This window comes from Leptopilina heterotoma, unplaced genomic scaffold, assembly GCF_015476425.1.
Source record: "Leptopilina heterotoma isolate Lh14 unplaced genomic scaffold, ASM1547642v1 Lhet_278, whole genome shotgun sequence".
NCBI classification, from domain to species: domain Eukaryota; kingdom Metazoa; phylum Arthropoda; class Insecta; order Hymenoptera; family Figitidae; genus Leptopilina; species Leptopilina heterotoma.
Window position 1 is genome coordinate 2492894 of NW_025110986.1, and position 21645 is coordinate 2514538.

At 29.8% G+C, this 21645-nt stretch overlaps 1 protein-coding gene across 2 annotated transcripts in view; it reads right to left on the reverse strand.

The window, feature by feature from the left end:
* Positions 1-2345: 2345 nt before the first annotated feature.
* Positions 2346-21645, reverse strand: part of LOC122504068 (EEF1A lysine methyltransferase 1-like) — a 45806-nt gene continuing 26506 nt past the window's right edge. For both annotated transcript variants that reach the window (XM_043614954.1, XM_043614955.1), the window contains exons 2-3: positions 2603-2812; positions 2346-2494 (exon numbers count right to left, since the gene is read on the reverse strand). In XM_043614954.1, the coding sequence (XP_043470889.1) occupies positions 2361-2494; positions 2603-2812 (344 nt within the window). In that variant the 3' untranslated portion in view covers positions 2346-2360. The remainder of the gene's footprint in view (positions 2495-2602; positions 2813-21645) is intronic.

Here is a 21645-nt window from a genome sequence, read left to right on the forward strand (position 1 = left end):
ATTCAAATTGAAAAATTGTATATAATAAAAGATTTTCCATTCGTTTTTTTACAAAAATTTATTTATTAATAAAATACTTTTTAAATAAAAAAAACACGAAAAATCGAAGAAAATATAAAACAAAAAAAAAGTCAAAAAATAAAATAAAATTCAACATAAATGAGGAAATAAAAAATCTTTGAATTAAAATTTTAAAAAAAATCTGAAAGTTAAAAACGAGATGGAATTTAAAATTTGATAAATTGGAAAAGTAAAGAAAGTAATTTTTATTAACGAAAAACCACAGTTTTTCACTGTTCTGAAATTTCCCTTGCGATCCCCTATATATTAAAAAGAAGCAACGAGTGAATAAAATAAATATTTCGGAGAAATGAAATTGCGTTAAATTGAGCAATCTCGAAGCATTTAAACCTTCTTAAGTACCTACTGTAAACAGCGCGATCTTATAAAAACGTCATCGCTTCACCAAGAGCTCTCTATTAAAGCTTAAACGAATGGCATTACTATCCACTTGATCCATAACAAAAATTTTCATTCTCAACGAGAAAAAAGAAATTATTCCTTCAATTTCATAAAGTTATTTTCGCTTATTTATTTTTAAAACATTTTTTTAAAAAAATGTTCCCCTTATACTTTTGCACGACTTTGCGCATGAAATCAAAAGAATAATTTCTTTCACCTCATTCTCAAAAAAAGACGAGAATTCAAAAAGAATATATTTTTTTAAATTAGAAACTAATTAGAATTGTTAAAAAATTTATTATTTGTTGAATATTTAGAATTATTTCTAACGTTGAATAATTGTCAAAAGAGAGAAAAATTCTTAATTACTTATAAAAAGAAAAATTTGAAAAAGTGGAAAGAAAAAAAATTTTTTTAGAGACTCTGAAAAAACTGAATGTTACGACGAAAGAAAGAGAGAGAATATATGTGCAATATATATACGTATATGCGAAAAAAGAACAATTTTTTATGAAGCGGTAAAAATTTATAATTCTGACAATTGAAAATTGTAGTCTAGTCTTTGTAATACTCGTGTTAATAAATAAAATTATCACGAGATTGAATCAAAATTGTATAGTGTTGCGATTTAAAAAATTAGAAGAGAAAAATTATTTAAGATATTTAAGCGACTGAAGAGAAATTTTGACATCAATTTTCTTTCGGCTTAGAAACCATTTTGTATGTCGTCTCGTTTAAAAACAAAATTTGTTTTCTTTTTTGTTTGTTTTTTTTTTTTTTTTGAAATCGTCATTTTCTTTCAATTCTGAGAATAAAAAAAATTGTTAATGGCTAATTGCCAAAGAGTTGTCGATTCATCTCTTTTTTTTAAATGTTATTTGTGAAACGATTTTTCGTTACAAAATTTAGACTATTCCATAATTTCCTTACTCGAAATAAATTAATTTTGCAAGTTTAAAAAAAATGTCTATTAATGAAAAATAATTTATTTTAATCGAATGAGGAAAAATAGTACATTGTGCAACGAGGACGCAAAGCGCAAGTTTCTCGTCCGAGCTTGATTTTGCAGTACGAGGCGAAGCCGAGTACTGTAAACAAGCGAGGACGAGAAATGCGTGCGTCCGAGGTACACACGACATTTTATACAAAACGAGAATGTAATCCGCGGTTACTCGGTGCGTTTTGAGAGGTAAAGCATGGCTTTGCTTCAAGTAGTAGTTTTACGGTCCTAGGACGAGAAAGTAGTCTTTACCGTCCTAGAACCGTAAAACTGCTGCTTGAAGTAAAGGCATACTTTGCGTCTCAAAAACGCGCCGAGAAAGCGGGGATTACATACTTGTTTTGAATAAAATCAATTTCTAATCTAATTATTCCTTTAAAAAGTAAAATTTTTTATTTGTTCTTGTTGCCTGAGTTTAAACGTCATGAATGTATATATTTATTTACGAAATTGAAAATACTGCCAGACAACAATTTTTAGCCGTTTGCAGTGTGGAATATAATTTGCTTATGAAATTGTAATCAAGCAACTTTTTTATGGTGTTTGCAAGTAGGTTTCCTTTTGAAATTTTGCGCGCATACTTCTGATCTATTGTGCTACTCATTGTCTGGAAAAAAATGAATGAGAGAGAAAGAGAGGAGACAGTGATTCGATCACGTCTTTAAATATTGTAAAGTTACATTTTTAGTATTAATTATTGTTTGTTAAATATTTATTGGGAAATAAAGAATTTCGTGATACCTGAATTTTCCTCTTATTTTGAATTTTTTTTCCTTTTTCTCATATTGTAGATTTTTCTACTATTTATATATTGTATTTATTTTTCAAATTATTCATCTTATTCATCATCGTTCAGTTTCTAAATTCCAATAGAAAATCACAATATTTATAAAATTATTTATTTCAAATATTTATCGAGACTGAAATTTGCGTAACAGAAAAATTCGTTTGCTAGATTATTTTTATGTTTTGGTAAGAATTCACATTTTTTTAAATTCAATAATTTTTCAACGTGTTCTTCCATAATTGCACCTAAAAAAGAAAAGCAAAAGTTTCAGTAAATTTGAAAAATTATTTTTTTAAATCATATTTTGAATTATGGAATTAAATTTATATGTTTTGGCATTTTTACTTTCTTACCTGTGCAGACTATAATTTTTTCTTTCGCTATTGATTTGATTGTTGAAGCAGTTTTCGTGAAACATTCTTCAGACAAGAAAGGCGGATCTGTTATTACTAAATCGTAATTTTCCTTTAATTGTGAAGGAAAATTTAAGGGTTCGTTATAATCGTAGTAAATAAAATCCGAACCAAAAGCGCTGAATCTTTTATCGAACTCGAAAATTGTCACTGGAAGAAACAAATTAAAACATTTTATTAAATCGTTCAAACTATAACGTACAATATGACCTAAATATTAAAGAAATTAAAATATTAAATATTATTAAATATTAAAGAAATTTTAATAAAAAAATATTGAAGAAAATAATAAAATCTATATTAATAATAATTCAATTATTTTAAATACAATTTTCATAAAATTCTTTTCAAAAATTCAATTATTTTGTTTGCTTGCTTTTTTGTTTTCTAACTTTTGAAATAATTTTCCTTTTTAAGGTCATTTGGGGTAAATGTAAACAAGGGGTAAATGTAAACAGTAGATGTTTCAGCTAAATTTACAAATTTAAAAATAAGTACGACGTCAATATTTTTACCTCAGCTCACCTACAAGATGTTCCGAGGGGGTATTTTATAAGAAAAACGGTGTACACAGTAATCCCTATTACGCACATTACGGCTAATACATGACTAATACGCCTATTACGCTAGTATTATACGCCAATACGTTATATTACCCGAATATTACGCTATATTACAGGAATATTACACAATATTACAGGTGTAATTCTGAGTATTTTGGATGAAATAAATAATAAAATTCAGTTATAAGTACATAGGGTAAATGTGGGTATTACCGTGGTTTGAAATCTAATTCAGACTTAGTCAATAGATTGATATCAATATTTGATATAATAAAAAAATTTACAATGTCGTAATGCGTATATTTTATTAAATAATAAATATTTTTGAAAGTAATGCAAGTGCTGGTATTACCGTGGTGCACAAAGCTTCATGATCGGAATACCGTGGATGATCTAGTTACCGTGTGCCTTATACCGCGAAAATTTCAACTTGTAGAATTAGCAAACGGTTGAATGAAATTAAGCAAATTTGAAACAATGGTTTATTAATTTAACAATAAATATTCTTATATTTTAGCAGATACTAATAATAATCACAGAATTCGTTATAAATCTATTAATAACTTTATTTAGTGCCTTTATTTAGTACATACATACCTAATAATATTTAATTAAATATTTTTTATGAAAATAGTAATTATTATTAAAATAACAATAGTATTTGGTCTAAATCATTTTGAAATTATTTTTTAATTCCTGCGGTTCTCCTTTAACTTGAAAAGCACGATTTGTCACTTTACATATTATTTTTAATGATAATAACGACCCACGGTATTTGGCGCGAAAAAGTTCAAAACGTTATCCAATTACCGTGTTGGTAAAATAAAAATACGTTAAATCATAATTTACCACGAAGTTTTGACTTTAAAAATACATTAATTAATCGAATATACAAAAATTAACAAGTTTAAAAGTATTAATAATGAAAAAAACGATTTATATAAAACTGTATTTTTGCATTACAATGAGCAATTTATCAAACTTTCCGCACCTACAAAATTTAGAAGTTTTTAAAACGAGAAATGTAAGTTAAATAACAATAATTTTTTATTTATTAAACACATACAATATGAAAGTAACTATCTGAATTTTTTGATTAACAAATTGGAATATAAATGGTAAAATTTGACAAAAATAGCGAAACCACGGTAACTCACGCACCCACAGAAATACCCACACTTACCCTAATATTTACTTTAAATAAATAAATAATGCACATGAAACGAAATGAAAAATTTTCATTAATTTACAAGAATAAAAAATTATAAAGCAAACGAGAACATTGTTTTAAATCATGAAACACTTGAAGCATTTAAAATCGAGTTTAATGTACATAGTAACTTAAAATTATTTTCCTCTATTTGAGGGCGTGGTACTGTACAAATATAATTTTTAATATCATAGAACCCATGAACATCCATATTTATAAGAGTCAAATTTCTGTGTTAATTGAACTATGCAAATAACAATACTATTACACGATATTACTTACTATTACACACCCAGTAAACGAAAACTAATTGAAATGAATTAAAAAGAATTCACAAAGAGCTTTCGTGAATCCCGCTTTGTGACAAATACGAATTGGAGCCATGATGCAATTTTCCTGAATTCGTGAAACTGTATTGAACTTCCGAACCTTCTATCCGTACCAATTCACTGGACAAGTTTTGAGCCTTTAATTTTTTTCAATTCGTTAGCACGAATTCAATGCATTCCTTGGCCATTTCTTTCGAATGCGAATTCGTTTGGACAAATTGGTACATATTGAATTAAATTCAATTGAATATACAAAGAGCTTGAGTGAATCCCGCTTTGTGACAAATACGAATTGGAGCCTACCAAAAATGTTAATTCGTTTCAATTCATTTGAATTAGTTTTTTTTACTGGGCAGCTATTACTCGGTAATACGCTATATTATTGACTATTACGCACCATTACGCACTATTACGGGTATTACATAGTTATTACCAGGAATGTGTACACTCCAATACGCAAGAAAATACCCCCTCGAGATGTTCTGAGTATTGCCAATATTTTATTTTGACAATTGGCAATGCCATAGTTTAAGTTATCTTTTAATGCAAAAAAGATTGAAAATCAAAATTTTACTGTTTCAGTATTTTGTCTCGCATTTGCATAAAAATAAATTTAAAAATCAAACAAAAATATGTAATTCTTCCTTATTAATGCCCTAACAAAAATTGACTTTGATTTTTGATTTTCGTCAATTTAGGTAATAAATAATTAAGTGTTTACATTTACCCCGAGAATTCGAAAACTCGGGGTAAATGTAAACATAACTTGAACTACATTTTAAAAGAAAATAATTGAATAAATTTGCTTCTATTTCACAATTTCATTAATTTGGCAATGTAAAATTACATAGAAAAGGAAATTAGGTCCTCTTTGAAAAAAAAAATTTGATAAAAAAAAAATTTTTTTTTTTAAATTTGATCAATTTTTAAAAATATTTTTAGGTTCATCCGTCATTTTGAAAATTTAAAATTTGACTTCAAATTCGTATTCAGCGACCTCAAAAACCACCTAGTAACCAGATTCAAAGAAATTTGATCAATTTTTAAAAATATTATTTTTAGGTTCATCCGCCATATTGGATCCACCATTTTAAAATTTAAAAATTCGATTTTAGATTTTTATTCAGCAACCTTAAAAACTTCTTTTTACCAAGTTGAATGAAAATCTATTAAAATTTGTTTAAGTTATTCAAGTTTTTACATCCCAGTAAACGAAAACTAATTGAAATGAATTAAAAAGAATTCACAAAGAGCTTTCGTGAATCCCGCTTTGTGACAAATACGAATTGGAGCCATGATGCAATTTTCCTGAATTCGTGAAACTGTATTGAACTTCCGAACCTTCTATCCGTACCAATTCACTGGACAAGTTTTGAGCCTTTAATTTTTTTCAATTCGTTAGCACGAATTCAATGCATTCCTTGGCCATTTCTTTCGAATGCGAATTCGTTTGGACAAATTGGTACATATTGAATTAAATTCAATTGAATATACAAAGAGCTTGAGTGAATCCCGCTTTGTGACAAATACGAATTGGAGCCTACCAAAAATGTTAATTCGTTTCAATTCATTTGAATTAGTTTTTTTTTACTGGGATTATACTAATTTTGTAATGGTTGATTGTTTATTTATATGATACATTATCAGTCAACTGGTTGATTTACTATACATCTACGAAGAATTTTTTTCAGTTTTTCCATCCCTTAAAACAGTAGTATACTTGAAATAACTTGTTTCTTAAACCTCGCTTAACTTCAGTGGTGTTTACATTTACCCCGAATTTTAGGAAAATTTCAAAATCTCGCGGTAAATGTAAACAGTCAGTTTTAGGCGATTCAGGTGCATCAATATTTCTTTGTACCTCATAAAATTTTTCTAGGGAATACTAGCAACAAGTTCATGCAAAAGAAATCCTTCCGTTTTACCTTTTAAAAAAAAAACTAATGTTTTTGGTGAAACATAGATATTCCGTTTACATTTACCCCAATTGACCCTAAATGTTTTTAATTTTAAAATTAATGTTCTGAAAATCATTGAATTCTTGCAAAGTATTTATAAAAAAATTTGAAAATAATTGAATTCATTTCAAGAATTTTATCAACATTTTTTTTTAATGTAGGGTAAGTGTGGGTATTCCTGCGAGTGACACAATTATTGCGATTTTTAAAAAATTATTATTTTCATTTTGAAATATACGCCTAATTTTTTCAAAATAATTACAAAATTTATTTTGAATCTTACTTGATAGAATAGCTCATAAAAATGTACATTCCGACAATTATTAATTTCTTTATTTAAATTTAAAATATATTATGACAGAACTCTGTGAAATTATCAAATATGTCAGCCCAGTAAACGAAAACTAATTGAAATGAATTAAAAAGAATTCACAAAGAGCTTTCGTGAATCCCGCTTTGTGACAAATACGAATTGGAGCCATGATGCAATTTTCCTGAATTCGTGAAACTGTATTGAACTTCCGAACCTTCTATCCGTACCAATTCACTGGACAAGTTTTGAGCCTTTAATTTTTTTCAATTCGTTAGCACGAATTCAATGCATTCCTTGGCCATTTCTTTCGAATGCGAATTCGTTTGGACAAATTGGTACATATTGAATTAAATTCAATTGAATATACAAAGAGCTTGAGTGAATCCCGCTTTGTGACAAATACGAATTGGAGCCTACCAAAAATGTTAATTCGTTTCAATTCATTTGAATTAGTTTTTTTTTACTGGGATTATACTAATTTTGTAATGGTTGATTGTTTATTTATATGATACATTATCAGTCAACTGGTTGATTTACTATACATCTACGAAGAATTTTTTTCAGTTTTTCCATCCCTTAAAACAGTAGTATACTTGAAATAACTTGTTTCTTAAACCTCGCTTAACTTCAGTGGTGTTTACATTTACCCCGAATTTTAGGAAAATTTCAAAATCTCGCGGTAAATGTAAACAGTCAGTTTTAGGCGATTCAGGTGCATCAATATTTCTTTGTACCTCATAAAATTTTTCTAGGGAATACTAGCAACAAGTTCATGCAAAAGAAATCCTTCCGTTTTACCTTTTAAAAAAAAAACTAATGTTTTTGGTGAAACATAGATATTCCGTTTACATTTACCCCAATTGACCCTAAATGTTTTTAATTTTAAAATTAATGTTCTGAAAATCATTGAATTCTTGCAAAGTATTTATAAAAAAATTTGAAAATAATTGAATTCATTTCAAGAATTTTATCAACATTTTTTTTTAATGTAGGGTAAGTGTGGGTATTCCTGCGAGTGACACAATTATTGCGATTTTTAAAAAATTATTATTTTCATTTTGAAATATACGCCTAATTTTTTCAAAATAATTACAAAATTTATTTTGAATCTTACTTGATAGAATAGCTCATAAAAATGTACATTCCGACAATTATTAATTTCTTTATTTAAATTTAAAATATATTATGACAGAACTCTGTGAAATTATCAAATATGTCAGCCCAGTAAACGAAAACTAATTGAAATGAATTAAAAAGAATTCACAAAGAGCTTTCGTGAATCCCGCTTTGTGACAAATACGAATTGGAGCCATGATGCAATTTTCCTGAATTCGTGAAACTGTATTGAACTTCCGAACCTTCTATCCGTACCAATTCACTGGACAAGTTTTGAGCCTTTAATTTTTTTCAATTCGTTAGCACGAATTCAATGCATTCCTTGGCCATTTCTTTCGAATGCGAATTCGTTTGGACAAATTGGTACATATTGAATTAAATTCAATTGAATATACAAAGAGCTTGAGTGAATCCCGCTTTGTGACAAATACGAATTGGAGCCTATCAAAAATGTTAATTCGTTTCAATTCATTTGAATTAGTTTTTTTTACTGGGAGTCATGAATGCATATTAAAAACCGTTGATATTTCCAATATTCACTATAGTATACATGTTTCAGTGCTATACTAATGAAAGAAGTACACTTTATTATTTGAAAAATATATTAATTTATACCCATCTATTATTGATTTTTAATTAATAATACTTAAAACTATATTAGTAGCAGAATTTTTACTGCATGTTAGTATTATTGCGATTTTTAAATACGTTTACTGCGCAACGCATACTAAACATAACCTCTTTTTTGACAACCAGCGCGCTATGCGACATCTGATTTTCTGCAATAATGCTCGCACAATAATTGGTGTTTCCTTCATAAATGTCACACAATATTACTCGCGAGTCAACAATAATACATGTGGTGGTGTTGACAATTAGTTTTTAATTTACTTTTTTAAATACAAATAAAGTAACGAAATTTGATTGAGTTTAATTGTTTGGAAAATATAATAATTAAACTTTAATTTGTAAATGAAAAAACTGCATTTCATTTTTTCGTAAACTTAGACGAGCTTTGCAAAGTTAACCTACACTAAAAATTCGCAGAAATACCCACACTTACCCTAGTTGAATTCTTTGGAGAAAATGTAATTAAAATATTGTATTGAAAATAATTTAGTTCTTGGCAAGATTTTTATAAAAATTCTTTAAAATAAATGAATAGGGAGTTTGCATCAAAAAAATTTCAAGTTTTTTTTTTTTTAAGAAATAGTAAATATAGATATTTTAAAATATATTGAATTATATTGAATTTTTTGTCAAATGTTATAAATAATAATTAAAAATTTTTTGTTAAAAAAATTTTCTCTTTTATTTTTAAAAATATTGTATTTTGAAAAAATATAAAATCATTTTTGGATTCGGCGTAAAAAATACATCAAATTAAAAAAAGAATGATTAAAATCGGTAAATAATTAACGAAGTTATGACAATTTTTGCAAATTTGAACGGCTGAATTGAGTTGTGGCGGCGAGAATCACGCTCCTCCGAGTACCCCCACTCCGACGTTTAGAGGTTGAAAAAAGGATATATTTACTTTTACTTGATGTAAATGAAAAATAAATGCACAAAACCTTATGTTCAATTTTTTTTCGTAAAATACATGTATTGAACTATAAGTGGCACAATTTTCAATTAAAAATATTAATTATTATCTAGTCAGGAATTTTTTGAAAAATAAAAACTAACTCTCCCTCCCTTGAAACTAGGTTGGATTTTTTTTTGAAAAAGTTTTGTGAAAACAAATAAAATTAAATGCCGTTTACACTAAATTGATAAAGTGAAAATTGACTGAGTTATTCCATTTGTTTATGTAAAAAAAACATACCCTTTTTTGAAGTCCATTATTATGCACTTAGATAAAAAAAATCAATTGGCCATTAAAATAGGATGAAAGTTTGACTTCTTAAGTGTACTTTCCAAAAAAAAAATCGAAATTCGATGGACCAAAAGTGGGGAAATTCCGTTGAAAAATTACATGTTTTTAGTTAACAAATGGAATTATGCATAAACTATTTCTCCGATCTAGTTAATTTTTTTTGGGATTTATTTAGCTACGCAAGGAGAACATTCCTGGTAAGTTATGAACAAATTCGATAATTATTAACAAAGTTATTAAACAATTAAAGAAGTGCTATTTTTAATGGTTTAAATTCATTTGCAACTAAACTAATTAACCTTTTTTAACATATGACCCATCATTTGAAAGGTATTTCCAAGCTCTATAACTTTCAATAACAACTTTTTCCCCTAAAACTTAACCGGAAGCAACGAGCATCGAAAAACCATGTTTTACAAACTTTGGCGATTGTTTACACTGTTTTTCGCACCCGGAAATCGAGAGCAAACTGTGGGGCTCTTATAAGGAGCCCCCAAACTACCAGAAACCGTTGAGACTTTGCTGTTTGCATTTTTGGGCAGTTTTTGCACTCACCGACTGGCCTACGAAACGAATTTCTATATCTGGCGGAGCCAGCCAGGACTGTCTGTTTTTTCATTTCACAGCTTAGAATAATGAAAATATTTAATATTTATTATTTTAATAATATTTTTAACGCTAATATAATAATTTATTTATTCTTATATTGAGTGATATGAAAAAATATTGTTTTCCGAAAAAAGCATATTAATGTTTTGTTTTCATTATTCTAAGTTGTGAAATGAAAAAACAGACAGTCCTGGCTGGCTCCGCCAGATATAGAAATTCGTTTCGTTAGAGTCCGCCGCGCGAGAAAAGTTAAACGTTGTTAGAATTTTTTCTATCAATTTTGATAATTTAATAATTTCCAGAAAACTTTTTTATACTATTTTGAACAACTTCTTCACTGGAAGTTTTCATTTGCTCAAAATTTCCTCGATAAACGAAGCGTTCAAAGATTATGGTGTTAAAATTTTACCATTGGCTAATAAATATTTTTTAGTTTGTTTATAAACAAACATATAAATTTTTAAAATATATATGCCCAAAAAGGATAATATAAAGTGTGTCCATTCCAAATTTGATTGAAAAATATGCAAAATTGTAGATTTGGCAGCGAGTTGAAGATGAAATTTTAATTAAAAATTCGTTTGAGAAAAAACAAGTTTTTTAATTTTATTTAAAAAAATATTAATCCTACAACTTTTTCTCAAAGGAAAAAAAGATGCAGTTTTTTATTCTTTATAAGAATAAAATTTAAAAATTCAAAAATTTTGAAGTTGAATATTTTATTGCAAGGGGACTACCCCCCACTCTTTTCTCGGAGCTATGTCTGGTTCTTGCATCAAGGCGTTCATTAAGAAAAAATCCTCTTCTAATATCCTCTAAAGTTTTCTTCTCCAAAGGAAAATATTCCAATTTAATGTATATTATTTTTATTCTTTGGTGGTTAATAATAGAACAAAACAATTTTTTGATGTTCAAATGTCAGAAAAATTGAATTCAAATGAAATAAATAAAGGAATAAATATTTTAATAATTGCACGGAGAAACTTTTAATACCACTAATTCTTAAAACTGGTGAGACATTTTAGTATGTTAGGTTAGATTCAAGGGAAAAACGACATAGGTTATAGAAATTGCTATTGAGACTATCAAAAACACTCATTCAGTATATATTTTACAGTTCTTCATAAGGAAACTAACGAAAATTAGTATGTTGTTTTAGAAAGAAAATAATAATTTTTGCAAAGTTGGGAAAGCCATGAATTAAAAAGAAACACAACAAATTAATTGTCTATAGATACTCATAGAGACGATAGTGATACTTGGATCTGATGGTAGATGGCATTAGTGTATGTCACTGTAACTGTAGGTAAATATATTTAACACGACGTAAGAACCTAACCTATATTATTAACGCACACACGCAAGTAAAGACACGACGATTGGTCACGGAAACCGAAAGATCGCACGATTCGTTAGAAGTACACAGCTGAATCGTCCTTATATATTAAACGAGTGGAAAAATATGTGCCTTCGAGAGAGAGCATTTTTTAAAATAACTTACTAATCAAATTATGTAAATAAGTAAAAGTCGTGAAAAAAATTATGTTATATTGAGGAACAGTTTTTGAATTTAATTTGGCATGAGGAGACATTCACGTTTATTAATAAAAGGTTTTTTCTTTCATACACGTGTGAATTTCAACTTCTTCTTCTTTAGAATTTCAACTTCGAAAACATTATAGGGTTAGTTCGCGACGTCAGGTGATGGACTCGGTGATGCTCGGGCGAAATCGGTTAAGTCCGCCCGCAGTCCTTCCAAAATTGGTATGTTACGTTAGAATGTCTGTTATATATTCTATCTATATGTGGAAAAAAGGTTAGAATTACCGTATTATTTCACAAACAAAAACTAGCATTTTATTCTTTTCTAAAGAAAAATAAGACTATTTCTAATGCAGATAGTAATTTTTGTACACCGAAGGTTGCTTAATATATAACGAATTTATCATATTTTCGTATTAATGTTGAAATTATTAGCACAACGCACGAAAAATCCTCACATTCTAACGTACTTTTAGAATAAACATAACCAAATATATTTAATATTATAAGAAAAAGTTTCTCCGTGTGTAAGTAATTAACTATTAGTTTTTAATTATATTTATTTAATTAAAAACATTTAATTCAGTGCATCAAATTAACTTTCCTTCATAAGTTCATAATCGTAATTAGTAAATAATATGCGAGAGAAAAATCCTCTAAAGTGAAGAGTATTAATTTTTATACCATATATAAGAGGAAAATATGCATTCAGTTTAGAGGATTCGGAATCAAATGAAATTTTAGAAAAACATACTTGGACATTTTTTAGATATTTCAAAAACTGTTGAATAAATTTTAAATTTCAAAGACTTAAATAAAAGCTGAGACTATAATGATTATGTTATATTATAAGAGTTTTTAATTTTGATCCCCATTTTTCTAGACTGTGCAGCCACACAAACATATTACACGAAAATTGAAAAATTAATCAATTTTTTTTTTAAATATCTTAGGTGATAAAATCTCTGAAAAATATAAAATAATATTTATTTACAAATCAGTCGAAGGAATTTAATAGGCTTTCAAACAATCTAAGAACCAAGTTTCTATCATTTTGTAACAATAAACTATGTTAATTTAATTTCAGCAGCAATTTTTCTTAGCTCGCCCGTCGTTCGTACCGACAATTTCTGACTGTAGTGTATATTTTATTTTAAATCAATAATATAATTATTATTAATTTCAAAACGTTATATAATAATAAAATTCTTTTAATAACCAAACACTTTTATTTATTATTAATGTTGTCAGTTTCTTCTGACCTTCTTTTCTCTGTTGGTTTATGTATTTCTTTAATAATTTCTTTTAGAATTAATCTTTTAAAATTTATAGATAATACACACTTCTTAGATGAAGCAGATAAATATACGTTTTATTATCTGCAATGAAAGACATTAGTAAAATTAATTATTTTATTAGTTATTAAAATATGTATAAAATTTTTATATTAAATTTAATCTTTTATAACATTTTCTAACATTTAATTTTAACAATTTTATATTAGAATAAATTAAATATTAATATTATTTACATAAATTGAATACATAAAACTTAATCATTTAAAAATTAATTCAATTAAATTTATTTAACAATTATATTTATCTAAATAATTTCTTATCAATAATAATTTATTAATTTATAATTTATTTAATTGGATTAAATCACTTTATTACGTCAATAATATATCTGAAGGAATCGCGTTAATTAAGATAACGATTTTCACGAACGTATTTCCGAAATAGACTGAGACTTTCTTTTTTTAAGTACTTGAAAGACGAAGATGATGAAAAAGATTTGGATAAAGGGAATATACCCCTCTTACAAACACTACTTTTATTTTAATGTGTAAGTATATGTTCGTATAGTGAATGAACCTCTCTATTTCAAGTGTTTAAAAGACAAAGATAGAAAATATGAATTCAGCCAATTGAGTATAGCTCACGAGTGATAGCAACCAACGGGATAGGCGTTACTATACTTCGAGATATTTCGAGAGATTTTCGTTTAGAGATTTCTTATATAAAAAAAAAATATATAGGACCAGAAGATAGGACTGTATCACACTGAGGCATCGATTTATTTTTTTTATCAAAAAATGCCTTGTACATTAGACCCGGGATTTGAAAAAGCAGATCCATCGAATTTGCCTAAAATATCGATTTATTATTTTATTTTTAGGTTATGTTGACTACTCTATTTTACATTATATACAATAATATTAGAAATTTTTATTTACTCTTGCATATCTCAAAATATAATTTATAACTAGTATAATTTAAAATTCTTGCAATGTAATTATATAAATTAAAATGATCTTGACAGCAGAAAAATTTGGTTTACAACGACAGCACATTGTCATTTTATTTTTCAATAGAAAGCTTGTCTCTTGATATTTTTTTGTAGTGGTAGTACAGAACAAAATAATTTTTCTGATTAAACATAACCTCAATTTTTCCACGCTTGTCAAAAATATATTCTGAAGACAGACGGACGTGACGTAGCAGTGTCGCGCGCAGGTGAGAACAGATGATCATTTAGTTGCAAAATAATTGTAAACAAGCGAATCATTGTATAAATTATAAGTTATTGAAAAACTCTAGCAACTGTTTTTCTTCGGAATATAAAAGTGTGAAAAAAAAGGAATTTTTTGGTTCGTAAGTCATTTAATTTTGAAATCCTGATCAAAAGTTAATATTATTTATTTAAATAACTTTTTTAATTAACAAAATAAGAAAAAAATGTTAATAACATTTTTGAAGCGTCTCGTCTTTATGAATTTTTAGCAAAAAAGTAAACTCAATTATCTTGAACCGTTTAAAAGATATGGGCATTTAAACAATTTTGAGCAATTGTTGTAACTTTTAAATAAACAATTGATTTTACTTAAAAAATTGATTTTCTGAAACTTTAGACCAACAAATGTAATACTACCAAGTTTGAAAGAAATCGGTGAGGGTACTCCGAAAAGTAGTAAATTACTCCTGGAATGCCACTTTTATAAATAACTTCAGGCTTAGCCAACTGTCAGAACACACACTCTTATATACCAACTTGTTTTTGCGTTTCTACAGAACGACTTTGAGGTTAGGAGTACTCGCATTTGCCTGGACCACCCGTCTAATGGGTTTTCTCGCCAGTGGAGAGGGAAACTGTAGAAAACCTCTCCGAGTACAACCGGTTTATCGACAGTCGAATTCTAATGGTGTGTACCGGACAATAATCGACGGTGCACATCATTAAGGCGCTCTCACAGCTAGTAGGCAGCATACAAATTTGAATTTACTATCTCTTTCACTCTAATTGATTTTCTCTCTTACTCCAATTACTGCCTGCGCAGGCAGGCAGAGCTGTGAGAGCTCCATTATACTTCGACGTCAAACCTCCCGCTCAGATTATCTCACGTGCTGGAAAAATCCCAGGCTAATGGGCGCGAACCAAGTACCCTTGGCCCGCCCACCGAGCCAGGCATTCATCCGACCGAGCTAATCTGTCGGTCAAATACATTATAAATGAGCCAGATTTCTGTACCCGCTTAGTAGGTGAAAAATACCGAAAGGAACACTAGCGCTGCGCATGGGAAAAATGGAAAACACAGTTCATTCACAATTGATAGAATTATAACACTGAAAATAACACTATAATTATTTTACTTTGATAATATTTAAAAAATATGAGGAACACGTGGAAACATATATGACACACATGAATTAATGAAACATAAACAAATAATATAGGTTATGTTTTGTGCATCTCATAGTCAACAATTTAACCACATGCAGCGCTGGTGTTCCTTTCGGTATTTTTACCCACTATTCAGGTATCGAAATCTGTCCCACTTTCAATACAAAATTTGCACGGTCGTTCGGTCTCCTTATACTACTTCATGCCGTCTGCCATGAAATTTCAACAGAAAACCATATACTGAACATAACCTTAAAATATATTTTATTCATTTTTTTTTCTTGCACGTTTATAATATTTATATAAATATTTTTTTAAATGATTATTAGAATGTGTTTAAGTTATAAAAATGAATATTTTTTTTTATAATAAAATTAATGAAATATACGTTTAAAATAGAATAATATATTTTTCCGAAATAAAATTTTTAAGTGTAATAAAATTAAACAAATATGTAGAACTTTCAATACTCCCGGTAAATTTACATATCCTACCATGTGAAATTTCACCAGGTTTTTATTGAAAATTCACACGTTGCTCGATTGTAACTTTATGTACAGCGTTGCTCCTGTGAAAATTAAACATTTCTAGTAAAATTAATGAAAGTTGGTAAATTTAAATGGACTATCTAATTAAAATTCTTTTAATCTAGTGATATTCATACGACATTCGAATGAAAATTTTACACATTCACATGAAAATTCAGAAAGGATTTTTTACAGTGAACATAGACAACTATAAGCACCTCTGACGTCACAGTCCCTTCGGTAGAACTCGGTTATTTCCGGACCGTTTTCGTTATTTTCAAATTATGCAAACTGTTTTTATCTATTTATACGCTTATTTTTCATTAAAAAATTATTAGAAAAAAAATTTGTTATATAAATCAGACCTAATCTATCGATTTAAATAAAAAAATTTTTTGATGAAAACTCCCTATTGTTTTGAAGAATTTATTTCAATATTCTTGAAAATAGTGGAGTTTATTCTTTTAAATTTTTACTGAAAATTTTGAAAGTAATTGAATTTCATGAAGAATTCAATTATTTTCAATAATTGTAATAAAATTCTTTGCAAAAAGTCAATTTATAAATAATAAAAATCTTCGTAAAAAATTTCAATTATTTTTATATTTAAACAATAAAATAATTCTTATCAGTATTTCACTTATTGTCAATACAATTTTAATTGAATTCCAGGGAAAATTAAATTATTTTTGAATCCTTCGTAAGAATTCAATTATATGAATAAATAGTACATTTTTTCTAGGAATTTAATTATTTTAAATAGGGTAAGTGCGGGTATAGTCGGACAGTACTAGTAGTCGGACACTTTCAGTTTTTAGACTAAATAAATAGTAACTTATTATCACAATCCCCTAAGGCTGCGGTTACATACACCTCTGCAGGCAGCCTGCCTGCCTGCAGGTTGTCATGGTAACATACAAGAATAAGAGAGTCAGTGACTTCAAACTTCTCCCTTACTCTCGTTGCTCCTGCCTGCGCAGGCAGGCATGATAAAAATGCACTGCAGCGCACTCTGTTGATTTCTAAGCGAGTGAAAAAAAAAATACGATACTCATCCAGGTGTTTTGACATTTTGTGTGAATTTCTTATTCCAGCATCAACAATTCAGAGATTTTATTTAGTAATAGTATAAACTTTTTTAGGTAGTATTAGTGTAACAGAATGATTTAAAAGTAATTCTTCTCGAATATTTAATGGGGATGAAACGGCTTTTTCTTTGTGTCCAAAAAATGGGAAAGTTATTGGGCCAAAAGGCTGGAAAAATGTATATGATGTGCAGTTTGGAAATGATAAAGAGACACTAACTTCTTCTTCTTCTTCTTCTTCTTGTTGCTACCTTTAGGAGGTAGCGAAGGTGTGGCTTCGAATAATCAGGCCAATTCTTTTCACATAAAGATAATCTTTACTCTTATAAACAGTTTATAAATATCGTAACTAGCAATTTATTATTCTTGCTAGTTCAAGTTATCACGAAACAAGCTTTACTTAGGTTAAATTCTCTCATTCATTTTCTGTATGCGCATGTCAAGTTTAAGTGTAAGTGTGTGTATAGGTGTATATGGACAGGGTATGGATATGAATGAATTGGCGGGGATTTCAAATATGGATATTTATACTATTGTCTCTTTATTTCCGTATGCATATATACATATACATATTTTCTTATTGTTTTTAAGTTTACTTTAATATCTTATTAACAAAAATTTCCCCTTTAGCAACATTCAGGCAATTGACGCCTAAACTCACGGCTTGCTTGAGCCAAATTTCTAATATCTTGATTTCTCTGACTAAATATTGGATATAATTACACTTTACTTTATCTGACATACGATCCCAAGTTCTCCATACTGTATACAAATATGACTTCTCAACACAACGTAACAGACCAGTGTGTCTACGCACAGAATTCCGTATCCCTCGGATTCAATTCAAATCAATTTTTAATATCCAGAGCAAATATATCTCTATCATAGATTGCTATCTTTCGAAATTAATTAATTAGGCAAATAAATATTGATCAAATATCATTAAGGATGTGATAATGCATCACATTAATGAGTCAATATACAAATCAAAAATTTTACCTTATCACTCCTTCTTTCTTTCCTCTTTCTTTCCTCTCCCACTATTCATTATCTTCATCCATGGTTAACTAATTGACCATTTTCAACTGCAAACTTGCATAATTTCTTTTATTTTCAAACAAACTATAACTAAAACCAAAACACAAACTCAACTTATATCTAAATAACTTAAACTTTAAACTGATCTATATGATAACACCCTTCCCAGTGAGGAAATTGCCTATCTCTGTGATTACCTCTAAATTTGGATAGAAAATTAAAAAATCAAGATTTTCTAGTAGTCTATATGTTCTACCCAACTTTCTTGACAGAAATTCATAGAATTGGGTTCTTCCCTGTGAAAAAATTTCACAGTTGTGTAAGAAATGCTTTAGTGAACTATTCTCCTGCCCGCACTTACAAAGAGGAGATATATTCCATCCCATTTTTATAAAGTGAGATCCAGTACATATATGTCCTGTTCGAAGTCGTGTAATTAGATTAATATGACTTCTAGGAGCATCATAACCAATGAACCAAGGTCGCTCTGTTTTCATATCTACGTGTTCAAAGTATTTTTGTCTTGCCCTATCAGTGTTGAAGAATGGCCAATCGTATTTCAGGTGTGCCTCGTAGTCCTTAAGAATCAATTTCTCCATGTCCTCCTTCATAGGTAAGATATATAGTCCTATATCTAATCCTATTGCTGTTTTCGCTAGTTGATCCGATCTCTCGTTTCCTTCGATCCTGGAGTGTCCAGGTATCCATAGGAATTTGACTTTTCTCTCCCCCTTATTAATGAGAGTTATATAACGCGTAATTTCGAAAATAATCTTATCCTGTGCGAAGTCCTTTGCTCTGTCCCTGATCTTAATAAGTGCTGCCTGTGAATCTGTACAGATAACAGACAGAGGACATTCCACCTCAAGGACATATTTTAGAGCCTGGAAGATTGCGTGAAGTTCCGCTGTTACCGCTGAAAAGCAGTTCTGCAGTTTGGATGCTTGCTTCACGTTAATCCCAGGAATGAAAAAGCTGGAGGCTCCTACCATTTCCCCTCTCATATGCGCCCCGTCCGTGAAAATGCACATATATGAGTCATAATCCCTTTTGATCAACTCTTGAAATTCCTCATTGGGATCTTCAGCGCTCCTTAAATTATACCCCGTTTGCAGGTCCATGATGGGGTTCATTTCGTACATGACCTCCGTCCACGAGTAGTCGAAATATCCCGGTCTCCTAATTCCTGGTTTGAACTGCATGATATCTGAGATGGGTTCTAAACATTGCAATAAAGAGAAATTAGTTAAATAGTTGGCTGCTCTCGGATTTTTATTCAACTTTTCCTTTAGGCCTTTAAGTCTTGGTGCAATTGGATTATCCCTCTAAGAAGCAACTCGTATTGAATATCTTTTTAAAATTCTCATTCTCCTTACCTTCAATGGTGGTTCTCCCGCCTCTGAAAGCAATATAGGTATTGGTGTGGTTCTCATGCAACCCATGGTGACACGCAGAGCCTGGTATTGCGCTCTATCCAGAGCCTTCAAAGTACTGCTAGGGACTCCTGCAAATATTGCTGCCCCCCACTCAAGATGGGCTCTAATGAGGCCCTTGTATACCCTGAGTAGGATCTCCGGGTTAGCCCCCCATGAGACCCTTGCCAGGGCCCTCAAGATATTCACTGGTCTCAATGCCTTTCCTGCAATGTAATCCACATGATTCTTCCAAGACAACCTTGCATCCAACATTATTCCCAGGTAAAGAATTGCCGGGGAAGCCCTGATGATGTCTTCATCCAACCTTACAGAAACTCCCGTATAATCCCTTCTTCTCCGTTCCAGGATGCACAGCTGTGTTTTCTTCGCAGCCAAACTCAGTCCGTAGCTGAGCAGCCAGGGCTTCAGCTTTGCGACTGCTTCTTCCAAAAGTTTAACTGCCTCATCAATATCGTCAAACCTACAATATAACAAAATGTCATCGGCATACTGCAAAATCTTCACTCCATCAGGAAGATAATAATTTATTTTCCTCAAAGCAAAATTGAATAATAAAGGCGACAATACCCCTCCCTGTGGAACCCCTGATCCACAAGGGTGTGAGTCTCCAGCAACCCTACCAAAAACAAGTTTCCTATCCGTAATCATGTGCGCAACGAAGTTGAATATCCTCTCTGGTACTTTACAAGTTGAGAGGTCCTCCAAAACTCTAGCCGGAAGTAAGGCATTAAATGCCCCCTTCAGATCAAGCGCCATGATTGCTGTATCCCTTCCTTTGGCGAATCCATTCATCGCATCAATCACCAGCACCGAGACACAATCTATCGCTGATCTACTGCGTCTAAAACCAAACTGATGCGGAGGTATCAGTCTCTTAGATTCCAAAAAATGCTCGAGTCTGCGCTGCACCATCCTTTCCATTAATTTCCCAGCATTTGAAGTCAATGAAATTGGGCGCATTCCTTTCCCACCTGGTTTAGGAATGAATTTCACAAATGATTCTCTCCATGAATCTGGGAACTCAGAGTGTTGAAAACAATCATTAAGTATTGACTTAAAATAGTCATTACCTTCTTTAGGAAGTTTGGATAGTGCCTCATACGATATTTGATCCAGACCCGGGGAGGATTCCTTATTACAAGATGTCAACGCTGAATTAAATTCCTCCAGGGTGAATGGTAGGTTATAAGGTGAGATGTCATCTATCGCGTCCTTTTTTGGAGTGGGTATTACACCCACCTCCCTCCTAATTAATTCTTCTTTCAAATCGGTGAATTCATCCGCTTCAGGATCATTTGACAGATTTGTAGGTGTAGTAAACTTGCCTTGGAAGGCCTTAATGAGTCCCCAGATTCTTTTAGAACCCATAGTGGGGTTTATTGAATCACATAGATCTCTAAACGATTTCTTTTTACTTTCGAACAAAACTCTTGAGGCTTTTTTTTCAATTTCGAGATAAACTTTCATGTTTGCATCCGTGGACTCCTTTATATAAATTTTCCTGGCATTCTTTTTTTCTTCTAGCACCCTTTTACAATCCTCCGTCCACCATAAAGGTTTTACAGGTGATTTTTCAGTCGAGTTTTTGGGAATATATGCTCCCATTTTTTTAAGATTACTAATTGAGGCGTTAACAAAGCCATAATACTTATCTGTCAAGGTTGAATGATTTGTCTGTTTTTCTACTAGAACAGACT